Source organism: Oncorhynchus gorbuscha, linkage group LG10, assembly GCF_021184085.1.
Source record: "Oncorhynchus gorbuscha isolate QuinsamMale2020 ecotype Even-year linkage group LG10, OgorEven_v1.0, whole genome shotgun sequence".
NCBI lineage: Eukaryota > Metazoa > Chordata > Actinopteri > Salmoniformes > Salmonidae > Oncorhynchus > Oncorhynchus gorbuscha.
The window spans coordinates 24488715-24508179 of record NC_060182.1 but is presented as its reverse complement, the minus strand read 5'-3'; the positions used below and the strand labels follow the sequence as shown (position 1 = coordinate 24508179).

The 19465-nt window shown below is 43.8% G+C and overlaps 1 protein-coding gene and 1 pseudogene across 3 annotated transcripts in view; one reads left to right on the top strand and one right to left on the bottom strand.

Moving 5' to 3' along the window:
• Positions 1-193: 193 nt before the first annotated feature.
• Positions 194-17428, bottom strand: LOC124046853 (annotated as a pseudogene).
• The window catches only part of LOC124045734 (cation channel sperm-associated protein subunit delta-like), a 15407-nt gene continuing 12699 nt past the window's right edge, over positions 16758-19465 (top strand). The window contains exons 1-10 of one of the 3 annotated variants that reach the window (XM_046365296.1): positions 16758-17175; positions 17275-17351; positions 17460-17529; positions 17712-17826; positions 17977-18044; positions 18171-18290; positions 18465-18539; positions 18623-18779; positions 18930-19016; positions 19184-19266. In XM_046365296.1, the coding sequence (XP_046221252.1) occupies positions 17347-17351; positions 17460-17529; positions 17712-17826; positions 17977-18044; positions 18171-18290; positions 18465-18539; positions 18623-18779; positions 18930-19016; positions 19184-19266 (780 nt within the window). In that variant the 5' untranslated portion in view covers positions 16758-17175; positions 17275-17346. Of the gene's footprint in view, positions 17176-17274; positions 17827-17976; positions 18045-18170; positions 18291-18464; positions 18540-18622; positions 18780-18929; positions 19017-19183; positions 19267-19465 lie in introns of all 3 variants that reach the window. The other 2 variants (XM_046365298.1, XM_046365297.1) reach the window with 2 other exon arrangements.

The following is a 19465-nucleotide window of genomic DNA, read 5'->3' as shown; positions in this document are numbered from 1 at the left end:
AAAATAAATAAATGTACCTGACTTGCAGAGTTAAGTAAAGTTACATATAAAAAAACATTACGGTAAGAGACCCTGCACAAACAGGACTGATAATGAGAAGTAAAAGGCATTGTTGTTCACCTAATACCTTTTTTGCACTATTGGTTAGAGCCTGTAAGTAAGCATTTCACTGTAAGGTCGACACCTGTTGTATTCAGCGCACAACAAACTTTGATTTGTTCAGCCCCTTGGAGAAGTGGCTGTAGTTGGTGGGGAGGGTCTCCAAGGTCCTGTCCAGGCCGATCAGAGAGGGGATGATGAGGGAGAAGGTGACAGCGTCGCTCTGCAGCACCTGGATGGCCTCCTCGAAGGGCTCCAGCAGGCCGATGATGTCCACCACCTGCTCTCGCTTGGCCCTCACCATGGGCGGGGAGCTGGACGAGTCCTTGGCTTCAATGCGGGCCTGAGAAAGCAGGGTCATGACCGAGCCCCACACCACCTACAGCACCATCCGCCACATCGACACAAAGGTGGAATTCCAGTGACCACTGTCGGGTGAGGGGGTCAATGACATGCCACAGTCCTTCAGCAACACCTCGTTCCAGTAGGCGCTGCGGTGGAAGAAGGCCACCACGTTGTGTACCTGTGACAGCAGGTTCTCCACAACACGAGAGTTCTTCAGAGCCTCCTTGATCACCAGCTGCAGCATGTTGGCAATGCAGCCCACATGGGTGCCAAACTGGATCTCTGAGAAGTCCTCTGTGGGCATCTGGTCGCCCAGGAAGGCCAGCATCTCCTCTTCGTTTTGGTCACCTCGCTGAGACGAGCACATGATCCTATAGTCGCAGAAGAGGTCATAGGCAGCGATGGTGTGCTTGGCCTCGTTGGTGATGATGTAACCCAGGTTGTTGGGGAACAGGCCCTAACTCAGCAGAATGGCCTCCAGCTCCCGAGCCACGTTCAAGCTCTTGTGGCCAGTGGCGGAAGGCCACGGTGGGCCGGTGGATGTGCCAGTCGTCATCCAAGAAGTACAGCTGCACAGCGACAATGGGGTCGGCATAGGGGTTGGCCCAGAGGTCCAGGGTGGCGTGGAGCACAGCATTGCCTGAGCTGGCCGCCAGGCAGATCTTCAGGTTGCGGATCAGATGGGGCTTGATGGCCTTCTCCACATCATCGTACAGCCTGAGGCCAACGGAACGCTGGGACAGCCTCTGATACTGGGGGCCGATCACAGACATGAACCTCCTGAAGCCTGAGCCCTCGACAAAGCTGAGGGGAAGCATGTCCTCCAATATCATCCTCAGTACGGCTTCTGTGATGCTTTTCTGACGCGACTTGTGGGTTGTGGGGACACCGCTAGAGCAGGGACTGTTGGGAGTCCCTCTTGGCTGAGACAGGTGTAGACACCACCATCTTTGGCCTGGCTGGGTGAGAGTCCTTTTTTGGCCTAATTTTCTGAGTGAGGGCCATAGCCTCTCTATATTGTCTCATCTACAGAGAACAAAGAAAATGGGCGAAGCGGTTTGAATGTTTCAAGATTATACTGTGAAGAAATTCTCAACTGGGGAAGCATGTGAGCCAGCAGCATACCACCCTACATACCACTGCTGGCTTGCTTCTGAAGCTAAGCAGGGTTGATCCTGGTCAGTCCCTGGATGGGAGACCAGATGCTGCTGGAAGTGGTGTTGGAGTGCCAGTTGGAGGCACTCTTTCCTCTGGTCTAAAAAATATCTCAATGCCCCAGGGCAGTGATTGGGGACACTATCCTGTGTAGAGTGCGGTCTTTCGGGTGGGATGTTAAACAGGTGTCCTGACTCTCTGAGGTCATTAAAGATCCCATGGCACTTATACTAAGAGTAGGGAATTTAACCCCGGTGTACTGGCTAAATTCCCAATCTAGCCCCCAAACCATCACAGTCACCTAATAATCCCCACCTAATAATTACAATTGGCTCATTCATCCCCCCTCCTCTCCCCTGTAACTATTCCCCAGGTCATTGCTGTAAATGAGAACTTGTTCTCAGTCAACTTACCTGGTAAAATTGCAAAGAAAAAAAAAGTGTCTCCACTAGGTTATAATACAGAGTGTTGGGAAGGTATTCAGACCCATTTCTTTACATTAGTCTTATTCTAAAATGGATGAAATAGTTGCTTACCTCATCTACACACAATACCCCATAATGACAAAGCAAAAACAGGGTTTTAAAAATGTGTAAAAAAACAAACATATCATATTTACTTAAGGATTCAGACCCTTTACTCAGTACTTTGTTGAAGCAACAATTACAGCCTCAGAAGACTTCTTGGGTATGACGCTACAAGCTCGGCACACCTGTATTTGTGAGTTTCTCCCATTCTTCACTGCATATCCTTTCACGCTCTGTCAGGTTTGATGGAGAGTGTTGCTGCACAGCAATCTTCAGGTCTCTCCAGAGATGTTTGATCGGGTTCAAATCCGGGCTATTGCTGGGCCACTCAAGGACATTGAGACTTGTCCCGAAGCCACTCCTGCGTTGTCTTGGCTGTGTGCTTAGATGTTGTTGTCCTGTTGGAAGGAGAATCTTTGCCCCCGTCTGAAATCCTGAGCTCTCTGGAGCAAGTTGTCATCAAGGATCTCTGTACTTTGCTCCATTCATATTTCCCTCGATCCTGACTAGTCTCCCAGTCCCTGCCGCTGAAAAACATCCCCACAGCATGATGCTGCCACCACCATGCTTCACCGTAGGGATGGTGCCAGGTTTCCTCCAGACGTAACACTTGGTATTCAGGCCAAAGAGTTCAATCTTGGTTTCATCAGACCAGAGAATCTCGTTTCTCATGGTCAGAGTCCTTTAGGTGCATTTTGGCAAACTTCATACGGGCTGTCATGTATTTTTACTGAGTAGCGGCTTCCGTCTGGCCACTTTACTATGAAGGTCTAATTGGCGGAGGGCTGCAGAGATGGTTGTCCTTCTGGAAGGTTCTCCCATCTCCACAGAAGAACTCTGGAGCTCTGTCAGTGACCATTGGGTTCTTGGTCACCTCCCTGACCAAGGCCATTCTTTCTCGATTGCTCAGTTTGGCTGGGCGGCCAGCTCTAGGAAGAGTCTTGGTGGTTCCAAACTTTTTCCATTTAAGAATGATGGAGGCCACTGTGTTCTTGGGGACCTTCAATGCTGCAAACATGTTTTGTACCCTTCCCCAGATCTGTGCCTTGACACAATCCGGTCTCATAGCTCTACGGACAATTCCTTCGACCTCATGGCTTGGTTTTTGCTCTGACATGCACTGTCAACTGTGGGACCTTATTTAGACAGGTGTGTGCCTTTCCAAAATCATGTCCAATCAATTGAATTTACCACAGGTGGACTCCAATCAAGTCATAGAAACATCAAGGGTGATTAATGGAAACAGGATGGACCTGAGCTTAATTTCAAGTCTCATAGCAAAGGGTCTGAATATTTATGTAAATGAGGTATGTTTTTATTTTTAATACATTTGCCAAAATTTCTAACAACCTGTTTTTGCTTTGACATTGAGGGGTATTGTGTGTAGAATGACGAGGGGAAAAAATAATTGAATCAATTTTAGAACAAGGCTGTAACGTGACAAAATGTGGAAAAAGGGAAGGGGTCTGAATACTTTCCGAACGCACTGTAAATTAAACCTGATAGGAGGATAACAGAACACGGGACATATCACTTCTGTTTGTCTCCCACAGACATACACTGAGTGTACAAAACATGAAGGACACCTGCTCTTCCCATGACAGATTGATGTGAAAGCTGTGATCCCATACTGATGTCACTTGTTAAATCCACTTCAAAATCAGTGTAGATGGAGGGGACACGGATTGTGTAGATGTGCCATTCAGAGGGTGAATGGGCAAGAAAAAAAATATTTAAGTGCCTTTGAATCAGGTATGGCAATAGGTGCTAGGCACACTGGTTTGTTTCAAGAACTGCAACGCTGCTGGGTTTCCCCATATGCATCTACAAATGGTCCACCAACCAAACGACATCCAGCCAACTTCACACAACTGTGGGAAGCATTAGAGTAAACATGGACCTTGCACTGATGAATTGAGGCGGTTCAGAGGGCAAATAGGGGGGGGCGTTGGTGAGGTTTTGCAAACAAAGTAACAGTCCAGGACATCGCATTCTTACCACCTCTGGAGGTTCAGGCTCCGAGTCTAAAACAACATCACAACGGAAATCCACCTGCAAGCAACAATAACCTAGTTTATCAAACATCCACTATATTCAAAACGCAACACTTGACCTTGTGTACACTAAAAGCATATACAGGCACCTGTTTTTTTGTTTTGTTTAATGTGAGAAACACAAATGGCTAACCTCTCCCTGCTCCAAAGTAATGGGTGATGGGTTAGTTGAACCATGGTGCTTGTTAGTATGTGAAGAATTCACATGGCTGACCTCGCCCTGCTCCAGAGTAGTGGGTAGTAGTGGGCTCCCGTCATTGTCCTTAACATATGCTCCCATCTCTACATTACGTTTAATGGTTGAGTTCCAGTGGTTTTTCATGGCATCGTCAGTCCTGTTAAAGGTAGAAATGTACAAATTCTGCTAGGTCAACATAGGATCTGAATGTGACCCATTTCATTGCATGTGGCAGGGTTTGATATGATGATGATTAACCATGACCCACATGCCAGTAAAAACATCTGGACCAGTTCTGGACCAGTTGATCACGACAGCCACTTGCTCCATCAACATTTTCAGCGCATTTTGGCTGTTCCGTTTGAGATTTCTGTGCACTGCTGCGATCTTCTATTGGAAACTACTGGGGCAGCATTGGATTCAGCACCACATTGTCGAAAGCACATGCATAAAAGTCTGTCTATTTGAGCAATATGATTGGCTGTTCATTTAAGCACCACCAAGAGTCACAACAACTTCTTGAAAATCAGAGCACAGCATAACTAGTTAAATATTAGACTTAGCTAAAATTATTAACTGTTATTCATTTATATTATGCAGCTTTTAATACATACCATATTAAAACGGTTGCCTATTCGTAGTTTAATAATAGACACGCTAACCTAATAGACACGCTAACCTATGGTCCCCGCATGGCCCAAATGCAACTTAAACTACCCCAGGTCCGGGACAGTAGAAATACAGTTTGGGACAGAAGATTTTGGGTCAACTGACGTGACACGGTCAACTAGCCTGACGGGCCAGTGAGAATAAAAGTTCATGCTGGACCCTGTTGTGGCAAATGACCTTCCAGGTAGCAGTTTGGCAATCTCAGCCCAGCGGTTCCCCAGGACGCAGTGGGCTTTGTAGATGATCAGGTCCTCCTCTGGGGTCCATGAGGACTTCTTCACGTCCGGGTTGAGATGGTTGTGCCAGCGCTCCCTGCACTGCTTCCCCAGGCGGCCCTTCAGGTGCTTGGCCACCATCGCCCACTGCTTGGTCCCATATTTACTCACCAGCTCAATGACCTACAGAGAGACAATGATATAAGAACGAGAAGGATAAATAATGGGCTGTGGAAATAATTTTCCTCTTTAAGGACAGCAAACTATCTGTATAATGACATTGGCTTGATGATGCACACCTTGTCATCCTCCTCCTTTGTCCCTTGATTATATCTGGATCCAGAGCCTTCATATAGCGGTGCATACATTGGTACTCTGTGCGTCCCTAGAGGAAAGCAACTTTTGTAAGGTTTTACACAGATATGCTCTTATTCATAGTATCAATCCTAACAGGAAAAAAATAGGACTAAAATTATATTCTACAATTAAGCCTGTGCTATATCTGTCCCAAATACTCACTGGTAGGAAGCTGACGATAGTTTTCCAGTCACTTTTTCCAAAGTTGTGCACCATGATCTTCAGATTATCATCCTACAGGTACAAGAGAAAGAACATACTACTGCACCTGCTAACTACAGAGCAGCTGCAACTATTCTCCTCGTTCTTTATAGCACTTTTACATTAGTCAGGGCTGAGAGCCTCTGGTTAGTGTTTAGGTTACAGAGGACTGTATAAACAAGTATAGGAGGCCATTTTAGAGTTATGGGACAAGGCCTCAAGTTAAGTCTAGATCAGTCGCTCACCTCCTCATGAGTCCACTTCACTTTAACTTTACAACTCTCCCGCTGTTCTGCCACATCAGAGTCCGTGTCAACACACAGCATCCCGTCTCCATCGTCACTCTGCATGTTGCAAATAAACAAGTATAAAAAGATGAGACCAGATGAAGACATAAAACCTTAGCACACCTGGATTCAATCTAATTTGATGTTCAAGTGAGACATGGGCTGCATTCCAAACACTTAAAAGACACCTTATCACCTCAGCCCTCAAATTAAGTGGACACTTTTGATGACGTCTGACGAGTACACTTGCAGGGGCAAGGAAGGAATGATTTTTAAATGGCCTGCCCTTGCCCGGAAATTCATCACTCGTTCATCCAGCGATGACTGTTTTCAGCCACCGGTAGCTTTGGGGAGTTTTAAATGTACTACAGTCAATTATGATTGCATGTCTACTTATATGAACTATATAATTATTAATATACACCTACTGTATGATAGCTAGCAAATTATTTAGCTAACTAACGTCAGCCTGCCTAGCTGGAACTTCTGAAGGAAAATGTTTCACTTCTACAATTTCCAAAAGCTAACCAAACAAAAACATCACTTTTACGGGATGTGTTTGTGCCGTCATGTGCATTAATTAATAGCACAATTTATCAACTTTGACAATAGTTTTTACTTACACTTGTATGTCGACTTATCTTAGCAGATGAACAATCATCTCAAATTTAATTATGTGTTTCAGGCCCCAAAGTGAACAGAATTGTACACTCGCAAAACGAGGGCTGAGGAGTTTGAAACACAGCCATTGATGTGCCCCTCAATTACAAAGTTCCTTCACAGCTACTATCACCTACCAGTCATACCAGCTGCTTTATTGAGCTGAACCCATTTCATGTGAGCTACCTTGTTCACACTGTAGGCCTTAATGCTCAAATCAGTTTTGGGATAGTTACAAGTGACCAAATTGGATTTGTGTGTGTTCAGACTGCAGTCATTTGCTGACATGGCAAAGGTGTTTGTCATTTAACGACGGATGAGTGTGCAGAGTGTAGGCTGATTGGTGGTGGTGCTCCCGCTTCCTTTCACTGAGAACTCAAGGTGACAATTCCTGCCACGGACGTTGCTTTGAATGTTCAAAATCAGTGTAAGAACACTTTCAAAAGCCTCAAAAGATAAGATGATCCAACTTTCAAAACAAGTCCACTTTGGCTAACCACAGCAGCCAACTAGCTAGCTGTTTAGGTTTCTAGCACATTCACTAAATTTGTTCATAAACTAACAACCGAGTTAGCTACCACTTCATGTTATTGTCAACTGTCACCAAAGTAGCTAGAAAGCAACAAGATATGCCAAATAAGTTGAAAAACCACTTGAGAGCAAATCAATTAGATTTGACAAGTTGCATGGCCAGAAATCAGATTTGTATCCTTCATAGGTGGCTTGAAATATCAAATTCCATGTGGCTTTTGGCTGTTCAGACTGCAGGAAAACGAACAGATTCTAATCAGATATGCAATTTTTTTTTTTTTGAGTCACTTCAAACTGCCAATGTGAACAAGGTTTTATTAAGAGATGTCTCGACTTAATATGGCAGTATATCCTCTCTACCACAAGGTTGATACGTCCGTTTGGACGTGTAGAACGCGTGGCAATTTATAACGCTAGGAACTACTACCTGTCTCTCACTGATGGTATGATGTCCCCAATGGCGGTCGGTACTGTACAGCGCCGACATTCAGCCTGGGCTGGTCCAGCCGACTGGTATCCCTCAGTCGTTCGGGACAAAGCAATCACTACACATGGTTGTTGTAACGCTTAACCCGATTCTGACAAAGTTATCTCACTTCTGACAAAGTTCCAGGTCCATCGGCCAAAAGTAACCATCGCCTTAATAAGCGCACCCTTTAACAATAGAACGGCTAGGCATGTTATTAACCTTTTAAAAAGCTATTTGGACTAAATAAGAATAAAATACTGCAGCTGCCCTACCTCGTGCATCTAGCTTCGTATTGTAATTTTCTAACACACATGTCCTTCAAACTGTGTAATAAGTTTAGTTAGTTTTCACAGACAAATGTCCATTTCTTGAAACGCATTGTTGGTTAAGGGCTTGTAAAGTAAGCATTTAACGGTAAGGTCTACTACAAGTAAAACTTCAGCTTTAATTGTCTGGAGCCCGGTGTTGTTGTGGCCAAGGAGCTTCCACTCCGATGGAACCTGGTTTCAGCTGCTGTGCTATGTTGACTTCCTTCCTCCCAGAGACGTGAAAGCATCCCCATGACCCGGAAAACATGTATTTTTGAGAACATCAGCACTTTTGCAATGAAAAGGCCGTGGACATTACATGTCCTGCTCCAAAGGGCAGGACAGAAATATGCCTCGGGCTAGATTCCTTTGTTCATATAATAACATGACCTGAACCAAAGTTACTCAAAGGATCTTATGATACACAGTTGAAGTCGGACGTTTACATACACTTAGATTGGAGTCTTTAAAACTTGTTTTTCAACCGCTCTACAAATTTCTTGTTAACAAACTATAATTTTGGCAAGTCGGTTAGGACATCTACTTTGTGCATGACACAAGTATGCTGGGCTGAAGGAGGGACATACTGGCATGTGGCCAACACCTTTCCGCTACTAATCTTGGAACCTCAGAACAACAATCTTGCTTAATTACATAGATGCTCGATTAAGTTCTGTCCACAAGAGATAATTCTACTACCTACCATCAGTAAGCCTGTTCACTCCCCAACAGTCCTTGGGACAGATATACACAGGACGTTTGTATACGATTAAAAAATAATAATAATCCAGCGCCAGCTGTGCCACCAGAGACTCTGGGTTCGGCCCAGGCTCTGTCTTAACCGGCCGCGACCGGGAGGTTTGGCCTAGCGTCGTCCGGGTTAGGGAGGGTTCGGCCCAGGCTCTGTCGTAACCGGCCGCGACCGGGAGATCTGGCCTAGCGTCGTCCGGGTTAGGGAGGGTTCGGCCCAGGCTCTGTCGTAACCGGCCACGACCGGGAGGTCTGGCCTAGCGTCGTCCGGGTTAGGGAGGGTTCGGCCCAGGCTCTGCCGTGACCAGCCCGCGACCGGGAGGTCCGTGGGGCGACGCACAGTTGGCCTAGCGTCGTCCGGGTTAGGGAGGGTTCAGCCCAGGCTCTGTCTTCACCGGCCGCGACCGGGAGGTCCGTGGGGCGACGCACAGTTGGCCTAGCGTCATCCGGGTTAGGGAGGGTTCGGCCCAGGCTCTGTCGTAACCGGCCGCGACCAGGAGGTCCGTGGGGCGACGCACAGTTGGCCTAGCGTCATCCAGGTTAGGGAGGGTTTGGCCGGTAGGGATATCCTTGTCTCATCGCCCACCAGCGACTCCTGTGGTGGGCCGGGCGCAATGCGCGCTAACCAAGGTTGCCATGTGCACGGTGGTTCCTCCGACACATTGGTGCGGCTGGCTTCTGGGTTGGATGGCGCTGTGTTAAGAAGCAGTGCGGCTTGGTTGGGTTGTGTATCGGAGGACGCATGACTTTAAACCTTCGTCTCTCCCGAGCCCGTACAGGAGTTGTAGCGATGAGACAAGATAGTAGCTACTACAACAATTGGATACCACGAAATTGGGGAGAAAAAGGGGTAAAATTCACAAAAAAAAAATAATAATAATTTAAAAACACAATTCCACCACATGTGGATATACACTACATTTAAAATCATTGAGGACAGCTCTGTAACATGTATATACACTACATTTAACATCATTGAGGACAGCTCTGTAACATGTGGATATACACTACATTTAACATCATTGAGGACAGCTCTGTAACATGTGGATATACACTACATTTAACATCATTGAGGACAGCTCTATAACATTTAAACAATGTATTTCCATTGTAGCCCCACTGTAAAGCTGCCAGACTAGTTGACCAGCCATACTGTGTGTTGTGTGTAGTTTATTTGCATCTTGTCTATTAGTAGATTACCAGCAGCAGCTAACCTGCCAGCCGGGCAGGGTGTTAGTATCAGGTAACACTAGTGAGGCCTGGCCTGCTCCACTCACACCACACACACACACTGGAGCTAGAGACAGATCTGTCTGTCTGTCTGTCTCGGTCTCAATTTTATTCAAGGGGTTTATTGTCATGGGAAACATATGTTAACATTGCTAAAGCAAGTGAAGTAGATAATAAACAATAACATTGAATGGGTCATCATACTATATGAACAGTAATAAATTTGTAAGTCGCTCTGGATAAGAGCGTCTGCTAAATGACTTAAATGTAATGTAATGTACACCTGTTGTAATTCGGCGCATGTGACTAAATCAAATTTGCTTTGATTTGAAGCCCACCTACTGTATCAGTCTTGCAAACAATGTAGTTAAATATTGCCACTAACGATAAAGCCAATCTTCAATTTAGGCGTATCAGTTAAAAGTAATGTCTTCACCAATCAATGACACATGCACAATGCTAACTAAGTGGAACTGTTGTTAGTAAATTGTTGCAAACATGACAGAAAATGTCCAATTGACTGCAACTGGTGGTGAAGAAGAAGCCGGTAACGTTAGCTGATTTGGCCATCTAGCAAACAACTACTAGGCGGCTGCTACTCTACTCTTTATTTGACTCTTATTCTTATCTAGCAATGCGGACGCCTAGTCACTTCACCCTACCTTCACTTAACGTAAACTCGTATATATCGCCTTGGTCCATACAATTGACCTTATTTTAGCGCCCCCAAAATGTAAAACTTCCAGATCAACTGTAATGTCAATACCATTGTAAAGCACAATTTCTCCCCTTTCCAACAAAATCAATTACATGACCCCCACGCTGCCCGTTTCTGCACGATTCAAGCAGGCAATGAGCCCCATTTGGGTCTTTTTAAAAATGGCGGGTGGGGAAGCTAAACTAATGCGTGATAGTGAGAAAGACAGATGTCGTGTGGGAAAATTGATTTATTTCCACTCGATCTGTCCAACTTACCACCGCTAAAATGTAAATGAAACACTATAAAGTGTTTCTATAACGTGTCATTACATATCTATTTGAAGGTTTGTGTCGAATTTGAATCGGGTTTTTAGGGTGGTGCTAAAGTGATCTTAGAAGTAAACTGCAGCTTTGAGAATGATGATCGCATGCAATGAAGATGAAAAAATGACTAGGTATCCCCCTTACCCCGTCACTGTCTATTTCTTGTTTTTAAACGATGAGAGAAGTGCTACACCTGGTGGAGAGAGATTAAGAGACATAAACAGTAGCTTTATGCATGCTGTTCGTTACGACATGACACGTCAAGATGGAGGGTCAGTTTTTTTCAACTTGTCTTCAATACTATAGAGCCATTACTATGTCGATCAACGCTTGAATAGAAACCTAGTTCACACCCCCGATTTTGACGTCAACAGTCCCATTAGTTTTCTTTGTAGCCTCGTTTGAATGTCGCGGTTACGCACATTTGTACGGAATGGGGCGAGTTTACATTACATATCTACCTCAAGTTCAGCTGCACATTGATCTGGTAATCCCTGTATATAGTATAGCTCCATTATTTTGTATTGTATTGCTCGTGTTGGTTTAGTTTAACTCTACGTCGTTGGAAAACGGTTCGTAACAAGCATTTCATTGTCTACACCAGTTGTATTCGGTGCATGTGATAAATACAATTTGATTTGCTGGCCACAATAACAACGGCTTCTAAACGAGAAATTCACTGTTACTGAACAGTTAGCTGGCTAACGTTACCGAGCTAGCTCCCAGCTCACAACCATAATGCACACGAAGTCCCCTGAAAATAACACAAGTGTACAAAAGCCTTAATGTTTTCTGGAATGCAGTGCCAGGTTCCTTGAATAAATTGAAGTGCGTGGCTCCATTTCACAACTGTATGCAATAATATGGCCAATTGGCTTATCCGCACGACCACCAGGAAATTTCCCCTCGCTTCTCCGTGGGTCCAGCAATCCTCCAAAACCCAACTGTTGCGGCCTTGCCTCACATAACTGTCTGTTCAATCGACACTGAACTCTAACCACAACAAACTACTTTAAATTACAAGAATGTGCAAGTAAAGTAGCTAGACTATAGAAAACGACTCCACAACTCATGCGTTTCAATATCTGTCTCGAGCCCAGCGCATTTTTTTGTGTGCAGATTTTCCCGGGCAAGTGGGGGTTTGCAGAAGGGTACGTTCCAGACCATCAACACTTCTTCTTCTTCTTCTATGATATCATGGCGGTCCACAAACAAACGTTTAAAGTGCATGTGGCCACCTACTGTTTATTTCATTTTATTTCAACGTTATCTAACCAGGTAGGCCAATTGAGAACAAGTTCTCATTTACAACTGCGGCCTGGTCAAGATAAAACAAAGCAGTGTGACAAAAACAACAACACAGAGTTACACATGGGATAGACAAACATACAGTCAATAACACAATAGAAAGATATATATACAGTGTGTGCAAATGTAGTAAGATTAGGGAGGTAAAGGCAATAAATAGGCCATAGTGGCGAAATAATTACTATTTAGCATTAACACTGGAGTGATAAATGTGCAGATGATGATGTGCAAGTAGAGATACTGGGGTGCAAAAGTGCAACAACAACAAAAATAACAATATGGGAATGAGTTAGATGGGTGGGGTATTTACAGATGGGCTGTGCACTGGTGCTGTGATGGGTAAGCTGCTCAGACAGCTAATGCTTATAATTACCTAGGATAGGATAAGTATCCCTCTCACCCCCCCCTTTAAGATTTAGATGCACTATTGTAAAGTGACTGTTCCACTGGATGTCATAAGGTGAATGCACCAATTTGTAAGTCGCTCTGGATAAGAGCGTCTGCTAAATGACTTAAATGTAAATGTAAAATTAGTGAGGGAGATATAAGTCTCCAGCTTTAGTGAGTTTTGCAATTAGTTCCAGTCATTGGCAGCAGAGAACTGGAAGGAAAGGCGGCCAAAGGGGGTATTGGCTTTGGTGATGACCAGTGAAATATACCTGCTGGAGCACGTGCTATGGGTGGGTGTTAAGTGAGCTGAGATAAGGCAGGGCTTTACCTAGCAAAGACTTATATATGACCTGGAGCCAGTGGGTTTGATGAGATCGCAACATTATCGGATGGCACTGTGATAGACTACATCCAACTTGCTGAGTAGAGTGTTGGAGGCTATTTTGTAAATGACAATGCCGAAGTCAAGGATCGGTAGGATAGTCAGCTTTACGAGGGTATGTTTGGCAGCATGAGTGAAGGAGGCTTTGTTGCGAAATAGGCCGATTCTAGATTTAATTTTCGATTGGAGATGCTTAATATGAGTCTAGAAGGAGAGTTTACAGTCTAACCAGACAGCTAGGTATTTGTAGTTGTCCACATATTCTAAATCAGAACCGTCCAGAGTGGTGATGCTAGTCGGGCGGGTGGGTGCGGGCAGCGATAGGTTGAAGAGCATGCATTTAGTTTTACTAGCATTTAAGAGCAGTTGGAGGCCACGGAAGGAGTGTTGTATGGCATTGAAGCTCATTTGGAGGTTTTAACACAGTGTCCAGAGAAGGGCCAGATGTATATAGAATGGTGTCATCTGCGTGGATCAGAGAATCAACCGCAGCAAGAGCGACATTGTTGATAAATACAGAGAAAAGAGTCAGGCCCGAGAATTGAACCCTGTGGTATCTCCATAGAGACCAAAAGAGGTCCGGACAACAGGCCCTCCGATTTGACACACAGAACTCTATCAGAGAAGTAGTTGGTGAACAAGGCGAGGCAGTCATTTGAGAAACCAAGGCTACTGAGTCTGCCGATAAGAATGAGGTGATTGACAAAGTCGAAAGGCTTGGCCAGGTCGATGAAGACAGTTGCACAGTACTGTCTTTTATCGATGGAGGTTATGATATAGTTTAGGACCTTGAGCGTGGATGAGGTGCACCCATGACCAGCTCTGAAACCAGATTGCATAGTGGAGAAGGTACGGTGGGATTCAAAATGTTCGGTGATCTGTTTGTTAACGTGGCTTTCAAAGAATTTAGAAAGGCAGGGCAGGATAGATTTAGGTCTGTAACAGTTTGGGTTTAGAGTGTCTCCCCCTTGAATAGGGGGATGACCGTGGCAGCTTTCCAATCTTCAGGGATCTCAGACGATACGAAAGAGAGGTTGAACAGGCTAGTAATTGGGGATGCAACAATTGTGGTGGATAATTTTAGAAAGAGAGGGTCCAGATTGTCTAGCTCAGCTGATTTATAGGGGTCCACATTTTGCAGCTCTTTGAGAACATCAGCTATCTGGATTTGGGTGAAGGAGAAGGGGCGGGGCTTGGGCAGGTTGCTGCTGCTGGTCGGGGTAGCCAGGTGGAAGGCATGGCCAGCTGTAATAACATAATAACGACACAATTCCCAGGAAATAGCCTTAATTAAAGGTCCAAGCGCTTCTCCGGCGAGATTCTCACATGCCAAAGGAATAGAGTAGCAGCCAAAGAGTTAAATTGACATTCATTGACTACTATACATATCGTGCGCTTTTTAATAAAAGTAGATAATGATTTCTCATGTAACGTATTCCAATTACTTTACTATATCACATTAATCACACAATGATAATTAGTTTGATGGATACCCTAGGCTTTGTACGAGATTATAAATTATGTTGAGATTCCATCTTAATTCACTGCAACTTTATGGAAAAAGGTTTATTCAATAAATCCAGCAACTCCTCTCATACTGGGAAGAAAAAAAATAAAACACATGTTCAGGCCTTAAGGGAAATTTTATTTCAAATGTAGTAGTACCCAGACGGAGAAAATCCAATACGTGTTATTTAGTTACATCGTTAAGGTAAATTAACCAAAAGTGGACACACTCCAATCGGTTTCTAAGAAAATTGCCTAGACTTTGTAGACAGTTTAATAATGCTTAAACCTAATCTTTATCAAATTATCCATTAATGATACCATCTCAAAACCTACATACATCTACATATGGGTGGTTTAAATTGTATTACATTATCAAATCTATAATTGATTATACACACATACAATTTATCTTATTTTAACATATTTACAGAATCCATATAAAACGTAAGAAATTCTTAGGTAGTCACGAGAACCATTCCATTTGCCTCTTCAAGGACTCCATAGCAGCTCTCCAAACATACTCCCAGCAGAACCAAAAAAAATAACTTTTGTTTCCCGGACAATGACCATGGGATCCTCGACGGTTCTCTAACCTCCCAGAAACCAGGGCAAAATCAAACCTCTCAGGAACTATAGACCTTCAGCTGCTTTCTAAAATATCATCCTGCTTGCAATACCACCCCATCATATTCTATGATGGGTGGTGAAGGAACGGAACCCCAAGATAACGTTATTTCAAAGCTTATTATCCAAATTTCAATAATCTGATTAAGCATATTTATATATGTTACTATCCAAACTTCTGATTAAAACTCATTTCCATATTCACACAACTCTCATATCACAGTCACACAATGCTATATTGGCAAACATACCTAATCAACGAACTCGCAGATCTTCCTCCACTGACTCCGCCCTGTTTACGCCTCCACACACGAATACACACTCAACTAAAAACTCGACTTTGTGTGTGTCGCTCACCTCTTTATTAAAACATTTTTTTAAACTAAGTTTGAGATGTGGTATCCACTCGGCTCGCTGCCTCTCAGATCAAAGGTGGGTCCATCTGCATCTACTTTCCCATTGATCCTCAACTGTAGTGTATGATATACGATTTTGTAGCTCTGAGTCTCTACTTTTATCCAATGTAAAAAACACAATTTCGCTTCCGAGTGGCACAGCAGTCTAAGGCACTGCATCACAGTGCTAGCTGTGTCACTACAGATCCTGGTTCGATTCCAGGCTGTGCTGCAGCCGGCCGTGACCGGGAGACCCATAAGGCGGCGCACAATTGGCCCAGCGTTGTCGGGGTTAGGGGAGGGTTTGGCTCAACCTTCAACTTTCACACAACGTCCCAGGTGTCTCATGTTTTGAGGGAGCATACAGTTGGCATGCTGACTGTAGGAGCTGTTGCCAGATAATGTAATCTAATGTTAATTTCTCTACCATAAGCCACCTCCAACGTCGTTTTAGAGAATTTGGCAGTACGTCCAACCGGTCTCACAACCGCAGACCATGTGTAACCACGCCAGCCCAGGACCTCCACATCTGTCTTCTTCACCCGCGCGATTGTCTGAGACCAGCCACCCGTACAGCTGATGAAACTGAGGAGTATTTTTATCTGTAATAAAGCCCTTTTGTGGGGAAAAAATATTCTGGTTGGCAGGGCCTGGCTCTACACTGGGTGGCCCTGGCTCCTAAGTGGGTGGGCGTATGCCCTCCCAGGCCCACCCATGGCTGCGCCCCTGCCTAGTCATGTGAAATCCATAGATTAGGGCCCAATTAATGTATTTCAATTGACTGATTTCCTTATATGAACATGAAATTGTTTCATGTTGCGTTAATATTTTTGTTAAGTATACTTTACAACTACTTAGCATGTCAGCTAACCCTTCCCCTAACCAAATTTGTAAAATATTGTGTGAATGCCATTTATAACATGTTGTACTAATTACAATTCGGGACATATCATTCTAATTTTAATTCGGAAAATGTACAAAATTGTGACTGATCTACGTACATAATAATACGACATTCTCTGAGACCAGGTTGCAGCATCTCCTCTATCTCTCCCACGAGGCAGTTAACGATTGATCGTTACCGGTATAGAGCATTCTCAGTCACTCAAAACAGCAATACAAAATACATAAAAACTACTATTCAACAATGTGGCGGACGCATGCCCAACCCATTTTTATAATAATAATAATGTCCTTTTTGCCATTTTGTACCAATGAAGAAGCCAGGTAACGTTAACCCCCCCCAACAGTTAACATAGCTAGCTAGCCAGCCAAGTTCAAGCCTCGTCTCTAGGCTAGGCTAATTTTTATTTGTAAATGTATTTTAGCTAAATATTACCTGTCTTTATTATTGATAGCCAAAATGAAAATGGATTTCTCTCGTGTTGCACTACATAGGCTCTTGTTGTACCTTATAATTTTGTAATTCAAAGTCCAGGTTTTCCATGGTCTTCCACACCCAAACAAGATGTCGAAAGGCAGGATCAATCGATTCAAGCGCCATCTGCGGTGAATTTTGATGTTTCTATGCACAGGGAATGTCTTCCGTTGTTTAACCCCTAGCTAGCTAGCCAACATAAAGTTAACCACATCAATGTTTCTCATCAGACATTCTTATATTCTGCGAAGAAACGACCAGTTCTGGTTCGAAGTCACTGCGACAATCGCCTGGCCTTGTACATGGGGTGAATCATTTTGCGTTTACTAGGATAGCTTGCAACTTTTTCCAACCTTGTTTAGCACAGTGGTTTTCTTGAAAATGTTCCCGCCTCATTTATCATTTCTAATAACAGGAAGTGGATCCTCATTACCAGGGCATTATTTGAGGAATCAGCCACTCCACTCGAATATAAAGGGGCTGGTGTGAGTCTCTGCACAAATTTCCCTCAACCCACCGATGTGTAACTTCTCTCTATAATTTGTTATAGTCATGAATATATAACAAGATTGTGCTCCTACTTTTAAATACACTATATTTAGCCTATTACCGATATCTTGCCTCATTAATGTTTATTGAAATTCATAACAACTTCTCATATTTGTAGAAGCTTCAGGGGTCGGTGAGTTCAGCAGCTTTTGTGTTGGACAACCTTGCAATTGTGATCGACGGAAAGTTGTACTTATACTCTCTAACTAAAGGGACATGGACTCCTGCTCAAGGTTTGGAGCATATAACCATGTCCATGCACCTCAAATATCACGTTTGAATTGAAAATAATGTGCAATGGTTTCCTAATGTCATCTTATAATTTACTTTCTCCTCATTAAAACCATTGTTCTGCAGTGATCATCACAGATCTTTTGTTTCAGGAGTGAAATCCATGGTGTCTACTGTATCTGCACTACAGTGCTGCTTCAGCAAAGACAAGGCCTGCATGGTAAACTCCACAGCTAAATATTTTCTCTCATCAAACATGTGTGTCACTGTAGTATGTTCAATAGTTGTTTTAGACTGCTGTGAATGGCTGTGTGATGTGTTGTGTCTTTGTTTTTTTTGTCAACAGGATGTGAGCTCTTGTGTTCTGCTGTACAATCTGGGGAGTGCTCTTGACGACCAACAGGTCTACATGTCCTCGAATGGAGGCAATTCCTTTTTTAACCTCCCTATGGCCCCCAAGGCAACGGTGAGCTTGGATACCTTGTCAGTCAGTGTCATCTCAAAAGTTATTTTACATTTATTTGAAGTTAACCGTAGAAATCAAACTTATGCAAAATCATTGAGGTTCATAGTCCTCAGGTCTATGCATAAGAAGTCAGCAGCACCCCAAAAGCCAACTCTCATCACTCTCATTTCACAGGAATTTATCATAGGGGTATTCAACATGCCCACTGTGTCAAGCATCGTGGCTATGTTAGCAGACAACCAAAGAAAGGTGAGAGATTGACCACAGCCCTTTCTGAAGTCACCAAATAATCACAGACATGATCAGTGTACCAGCTGTAAAATGTGTGGTAGTTTTCTTTCCGGCACATTTCCGGAAATCGTTCGGTACAGACAGACAATCACCCCATGCGAGACCCACTGTCCAGCATCCATGTGATCCAGCCAGCAGGCATGAGAGGCCACCTCATCATCTGGTCTCCACACATGCTGCTCTACTCACCCAACCATGGTATTACAAAATCACCATCTAAGGGTCCCCTTGCATGATGCTGGATTCTACTTGTGATATTAGTCCATTTAAAGAAAACCAGTGGGTGACCAAAGAATATGATTTAGTTTCACTGTTCTGACATGTCTTAATGTCTATTTTGGTTTTCAGGCATTGTGATTGTGCCAGTGTACATTATGGGAGAAGAGAATGCCACCCTCCCGCCTCCTAAAGTCACCATTTTACAGGTGGCAACAGGTAATATCTACTTGATATCTATGTGTGTGAGTGTATGTGCTCACTTCTTCATGTGTCATAAATTAGACTAAAACAATGTCACGACTAAATCACTCAGATGTGTGTGTGTTGTAAATGATACTAAACCAATATGATACCACTGAATCCTCCCTCTTGTGTATGGTTAGACGACAATGGTGCGATGGCTGTTCTCACCAGCGACGGGGTACTGTATTATGGCAGGGCTGGACTGGAGGCAACTACAGTAAGGGTAAGTATTCAGGATGTATATACTTACCGTACATACAGTATGTGATTAACATATAGAATGTCTCACCCATGTGGAAGCTAGATGAATTGCAACAACTAGACTGCATTCCAAACAACTCCCCCGCATCCCATTTCCCTGTAACATGGCTATTTTACTTTAATTTTCATCCACATTGAAAATATATTTCCCAGCAATTTTG